The sequence below is a fragment of the Leptomonas pyrrhocoris genome, assembly GCF_001293395.1.
Source record: "Leptomonas pyrrhocoris isolate H10 chromosome Unknown, whole genome shotgun sequence".
Lineage (NCBI taxonomy): Eukaryota > Euglenozoa > Kinetoplastea > Trypanosomatida > Trypanosomatidae > Leptomonas > Leptomonas pyrrhocoris.
This window is the reverse complement of record NW_015438389.1, coordinates 122179-128523: the sequence shown is the minus strand read 5'-3', so window position 1 is coordinate 128523 and position 6345 is coordinate 122179. Positions and strand designations below refer to the sequence as shown.

The 6345-nt window shown below is 63.3% G+C and overlaps 1 protein-coding gene across 2 annotated transcripts; it reads right to left on the bottom strand.

Moving 5' to 3' along the window:
* Positions 1–152: 152 nt before the first annotated feature.
* On the bottom strand, positions 153–6043 carry ABB37_09638 (putative long-chain-fatty-acid-CoA ligase; the record flags this gene model as incomplete). 2 transcript variants are annotated; one of them, XM_015809229.1, is made up of 1 exon in its annotated part: positions 153–6043. In XM_015809229.1, exon 1 carries the CDS (start codon positions 5520–5522, stop codon positions 153–155), a length of 5370 nt encoding a protein of 1789 aa, XP_015652165.1. In that variant the 5' UTR covers positions 5523–6043. The 2 variants fall into 2 exon arrangements, with proteins under 2 accessions (XP_015652165.1, XP_015652166.1); XM_015809230.1 differs by having other exon boundaries at positions 153–6036.
* Between the last annotated feature and the right edge of the window lie 302 nt (positions 6044–6345).

Below are 6345 nucleotides of genomic sequence, written 5' to 3'. Positions count from 1 at the left end.
ACAAACACACATACACACGAAACCCCCCCCCCCCGCACGGTCAGCGATCATCGCGGTGCCGTTTCGTTACCTCTCCTCTGTTTTGCGTTTCCCTTGTATTTCGTGTTCTTTTGAGTTTGTCGGCATGACGGTGATCCCCGCCGCCCCACGCCTCAATCCGGCTCAGCAAACAACTCGCAAATAACTCCGCTGTAACGGCAGTGAAGGCCGTAGCGAAAGAGCCGGCCGGTCGCCGTCCGCGTGTGTCGCGCGGTGTCCCACACGTCGTACAGCACGCGAACATGCCGGACGCGCTCGTGCGGGGCGACACCACCATCACCACCACCGCCGCCGTGAGGGTCGGTGACCCACGCCACCAAGGACTGTGCCGCGGCGCTGTGCAGCGCAGGATCACGCAGGCACTGCGGCCACCACCCGTGCTCTGCCGCGGCACTCGCGAGGGCAGCGAAGGGCGACGTCGGAGCACAAGGTGACGAGAGCGAAGACAACGACGCAGCAGCAGCAGCTGCCAGCTGCTGTGGAGGTGAAACGGCCGTGGTGGTGGTGATGGTCGTCGTCGTCGTGGCCGGAGAGGAGGTCGAGGAAGGCGAAAACGCGAACGGGCTCTGCGCCGTCGCCGCCGCGGCAAACGCGCGAGCACGCCTCTCGTTGGTCAGCACCAACGCGCATATGTACCGGCGATATGGGTGGACGAGCAGGCAGACCCCGCCGGGAGTACACAGCGGGTGACTTGCGTAGCGCGCTTCGAGCTGCTCGAGGTCGATGCACTGACCGTTGCTGGTGCATGCGTGATGGGGCCGCAGAGACGCGACCAGGCGAAAGGCACCGTCAGGACACCTCTCCGCTACCATACTCGAGTGAAACCACCCGTTCTTCTCCAGCACCTCGGCCGTCAGCTCCGGCTGTCGGTAGTAACCCGCCATGACCGTCGGGCCGCGCAGCACCAACTCCCCGGTTGGACGCCCACCCTGATGCGTCCATCCGCCGGCTACATCTCGCAGCTTCACCAGCACCGGCCCCAGGGGCCCCCCAATCGTGTCTAGGTGCCCCGCGCAGTACGCCTGCTGCAGGCCGCTGCCGGCCGTTTCCGCAGGACCGTACTGCTGGACCACCGACACCCCACAGACCACCTCGAGGTACTCCTGATCGCGCGGGTGCAGCGGGGCTTCGCGGGAGAGGACGAGCCGGCAGCGGCCGCCAAGCAGCTCGCGCGGCTGAGCGAAGATCGTCGACAGCACAAACGGGGACTGCAGACCGCGTCGAATTGCTTGTCGACGCGCCTCGTAGGCGACCTCGAAGAGCAGCTTGCGGTACCCGGTCGAGAGCATCGCCTGCACGGCGCGGTGCAACCGGGCAAGGGTCGCCGGCAACGCGGGGAAGATCGTTGGCTTGTACTCCGTCAAGTCCCCGTGTGGCAAGGCGAAGGCGTCGAATAAGGTGCGGCGCGTGCCGTAGCACACCAGCACCCCGCGCGTCAGCAGCGTCGCCTGCGCGATGAACTCCGAGATGTGATGCATGGGGAGGTAGGCGAGGTAGGAGGGGCGACCGGCGGGCGCGGTGCGGGAGCGCAGGGCCGGCATGCGGGCATTGGCGTAATAGCGCGCGAGTCTGCCCTCGCCGCTGCCGTTGCCGTTATCAGTTCCGCCACCACCACCGTTACCGCCGTTCTTGCTATCCACGCTACCGAGGTGGCCGCCGCCTTCCCTGCCTCTCCGTAGTCCATCGTCAACGCCGATGTCTGTCGTGTCGAAGTACTCCTGCTGCGCCGCCATGGACGCCTTCAGCGCGCCGTGGGTCAGCAACACCCCCTTCGGCTCACCGGCGGTGTAAAACACAAAGGCGAGGTCATCCGGCCGCAGCGGGGCGAGTGGGAGCTGTGCAGGGCGGCTCGTGTAGTTGTTGCCGCTGCTGCTACTGCTGCTGTGCTGACCTGGCGGCGCCGTCGCCGCCGTCGTGGGGTTTGGACCCAGGTAAGGTGACGCGACGGGATGGGTGACATTGAAGACGGTAGCCACCGCTGCCGCCGTCGCGACGCCGGTTGCGGGTCTTTGTGCAGGAGGACCCCCTTGCGGTGTCGCCGAGGAGGCGGGGACGAAGCCCACAACTTCTCCTCCTCCTCCACCCCCACCAACCGCGTCGAGTTGCTGGCATGCGGTGGTCGGTGCGGTGGACGCAGACGTCATCCCGGCAGACGCGTTTGCGCTTGCCGTCGCCGCGGTGGTGGTGGCGGTGGTGCACGTCGTGACGGCTGCCCAGCCATGCGTGGGCGCGGTGATGCTCGTGACGATCGCGCTGCCGTCGCGCGAGCCGGCGCCACCCGTCGTCGAGTTGGCGGGTGTACCACCCGGCTGCCGTCGCAGTGTCGCCGTACTGCTTGAGTCGTGCGTGCTGCTATTCATGCTTGCCGTTGTCTCATTCCGCGCCCATCGCTGTCGCTGCTGCTGCTGCTGCTGCTGTTGGAAGCGCAGACGTGCTTGCTTTTGCTGACGCTGCCGTCTCTCCCGCGCCTGTCGTTGACGCCACGCGGACAGCTTCGCTTCGCCGTAGGACAGGATGTCGCTCCACCACAGCGCCTCCTCTTCCTCCTCCTCCTCTTCGTCCTCCGCGATCTCGACTTCGTCTTCTCCGCTGTCGTCGTCACGGGTGTGTCGGCGAGCTTCCGCCGTGTCCCGGTGCTGTGGCCCCTCGATGAAATCCGAGGCACGGCGACGTTGCGCATGACGATGGGAATGTGAATGCGGAGGCGAAGGATGACCAGCGGACGGCCCTTGTTGCGATGGACGCGGCACGTCGCATGTTGTTGCTGAAGAAAAAGGTGCAGTAGGGGCAGCGGCGTGCGACACGCCGTCGTCGGTGCGGTGAGCCGAGCGGCCATGGCGCTTCGGCTTCTTCTGTCCTCCGCCGTCTGCCCCGTCGCGGGCCGGCGCAGCGGAGCGCACCACGATGAAGAGAGGAGAGGCGTGCTTCAGCTGTATTTGCTCATGTGCGCTGGTGTTCGTCGATGCCGACGTCGCCGCATCGCTGTTGTGGAGACAGGCGTTTTCCAACTCCACATCAGCAGCAGCAGCAGCACACTTCTGTCCGCTGCGGTCATCCTCGTGTGTGTTTCGATGACTGCTTCCACCATCGTCAGTGGCAACACTGCCGTTCATCTCACTGATGATGTCGCTGCTGCGCGTGTTTGCGTGCCGCTGCTCCTGTTGAGCGTGCCGCGCGGCCCGCATCGCGGCGTGGGCAAAGTGTCTGCGCAGCCGGTGGTGCACTTGTGGGTTACACACAACCGCCTTCATCTCACCGCACGTGTCCATCGCCACGCGGCGCAGGGTGCGATGGGCGTCATCGAACACGACCACGACAAGGCCGCTGTTCCACGCCGCGTAGCACGTGACGAGCCACTCCCACCGCGTGTCCTCGACGATGCCGAGGAAGTTGCCGGGGCGTAAACCGATGCTGCGCAGGCCGCAGCTGAAGGCCTCGACGCGCGACCACCACACCGAGCCGGTCAGGTACTGCTGCGGACCTAGGTAGTAGAGCGAGGCGGCCCGTGCCGCTTCGCTGCGCGTGCTCGCCTCCCTTTTCGTGTCCTCGTGGCTCCCCGATTTGACGAAACGAGCCGCCGAGCGTCGTGGTGAAGTGCTCGCCATCGTCGCCGCTGCACCGTCAGCATCCGCAGCCTCATCGTCAGCGGCGGAGACACCGGGCAGGTGGGATTCATCGTCTTCCGCCTCCCCGCGTGCGTTCTGCAGGGCCGCGGTGCTCGTGCCGATCCGCAATCCGAAAAACCCACGCGACGCCTCCGGAAGGCCCAGGAGGGAGGTGATGCGGTCCACCGAGCGCCAGCACACCAGCGGGGCGTTGCCGATGCGGCGACACGTCACGTACATCTCCTCCACGAGCGAGACAAAGCGGCCGGCACCGTTGGGGGGATGCTCGACGTGACAGGGCGACCCAGCCGTTGACGCCTCTGCCGCTGCTGCGACTTCGAAGAAGCAGCTTCGAGCGCGTGTGCTGCCCTCCGGCTGCGCAGAGCTGCCGATCGGTTCTACGTCTTCAAAGCACAGACTTCTGTTGATACCGGTATTGGTGGTGTTGTTGAGGCTACCGAGCAGGTACTCCGTCTGCGGGTTTCGCAGCGACGCGGGAGCACCCAGTGGTGAGGCGGCGCAGAGGAGGCGCTGGCCGTCGCCGCGGACGTCCGGCGAGCTCTCGCGCACCGTGAGAGAAGGACCCGCGCCACCGCCAAACAATGCGGTACATTGAAGCAAGTACCAGTCTCGCACCGCGTCCTGCCCCGTGGCGCGCAGTGCCGTGGACGGTGCGGCGTAGACGACGCTCTCCACCGCGCGGTAGGCCGCGTCGTCGTCGTCGTAGAAGTACTGGAAGGCGTCGGCGCAGTCCATCGGACCAAGCTCCGCCGCCGCCGCGTCTTCCACGCCTTCGTCTCGCTTCCTGGATGACAGCTTCTTCTCTTCCGCTGTCGGCGCGTGTACGTGCTTGCGCTGGCCGTCGTCCGCGTCGGCGAGATCGACAAGAAGAGTGTCGCGGTGATGATGAAGACGATGACGCTCGCGGAGAACGTTGTTGTTGCTGCTGTAGCTGCCGTTGCTAGCGGCACGATCGGACAGCATCGGCCGCAACGGCGTTAAGGAGAGCGGCGTCGCCTGATCTTCGGCGCTGCCGCTGTGATACAAAGCATCCGCCACTGCTGTACCAGAGTGCTGCGAGTGTCTTCGGCTCAGTTCAAGAAGGCTATCCTCCCTGTCCCCTTGCTGCGTGTCCGTCCCCTTCCTCGGTGGTGTGTTCATCAAGGCCGCCGTCGTGGAGGTGATGGGCGGGTCCGTCAGCGAGGGCAGCGGCGCGGAGGCCGGCGTCGTTGATGGCGCGCCGGGAAACGTGAAGCGATAAATCGCGTTGCCCGCCTGTTGTCCCTCGTTGGAGGCGGCAGGGATGCGAGGTGGACGGGTGAGACGACGGCGCAGCTCCTCCTCCTCCTCCTGTTGCTGCTGCTCGACCGCATGTTTTCGGGCCATCACGGCCAGCTCCGCCGCCTCTGCTGTCGCCTGTTCGTGGACGACGTTGTTGCCGTCTTTTCCAGCTGCTTCGTCCGCCGTGTGGTCGATCCCTCCTCCTTCATTGTTATTCGTATTTGCATTATGATTACTGCTGCTGTGGATGTTCTTGGAGAGCCGCTTCAGTGCCTCGAGCACGGCGGGACGACGCGTGTTCTCGTTCGGGCCTGTCGCCAGCTCGGAGCTGCCGGGCGAGACATGAAAGCTCTCGCGACTGTCTGCAAGGTTGCGGCAACTGTTGTTCTGCTCATCGCAATTCGCTGTCGTGACAGCTGCTGCTTCTTCTTCCGTGGGCGACGGCGATGAAAGCCGCCGTCCATGCGCGGGGTGTGTGATGAGGGGGACAGAACAGGGCTGCTGATACGTGACCTGGCGAGCCTGTGTGGCGCTGACGTTGGGGTAGAGAGACTGGCTGCTACGGCACTGGAGAAGCGTGACGAGTAGCGCCCCCATTCTTGTTATTTTATTTGCGTATGTTGAGACGACTGCCCACTCTGCCGAGGGCACAAACACACACACACACACACACAAGATGGAGACAGCGAGTCCCCAGAAGTCACGAGGTGTGGCTGCTCGAAGTATCGTCCGCGCTTTACCAAGAACGGTAAATAATGATAACCAAAGAAGGGTATATATATATAGAGAGAGATGCGTGAAGAGCCAAATCAATTCAGCAGCAAAGGGAGGGAGGGAAAGTTAAAGGAAAAAACCTTCTGCGAAGGAGGAAGCTAGTGTGTGTGTGTGTGCGTGCGTGTGTGTGGAAGCAACAAGAGATAGAAGCAAGAGAAAAGGAAAGTACACACACAGACACAGAGAGATGAACTGCCCGAGACTAAAGTGCCGGCGATAGGTAGAGGGTGTAGTAAAGCAATAATAGTAATAAAGAAAAGCTATGACTTGAAAGAATGAATGTTATCGACAGCGGGAAAGAGTGGGAGTCGTGAGTACCACAGCAAAGGAGGACTCTACGAGCTTCATCGACGGGGTGGCGGAGAGGCACACGACCATTAAAAGAGGAGAGGGAGGAAGAGAGAGAGAGCGAGGGAGAGAGAAGTACAACGACGGAGCAACATCCGTGACCGCAGAAAGAAAAAAGAAGAAGTATTCATTTCCGCTTCCTTCGTGTCGTCCCACTACGTGCCCTTCGGTTGTTTCAATAAAGAAAAGGCAATCCCGCGAAGAAACATATCCGCTGATGGCGTACGACGCAGCGGAGAAGGAGAAAGCCGGTGCTGCGACGCTCCGCAGTGCCCTGCTCCACACACACACACACACA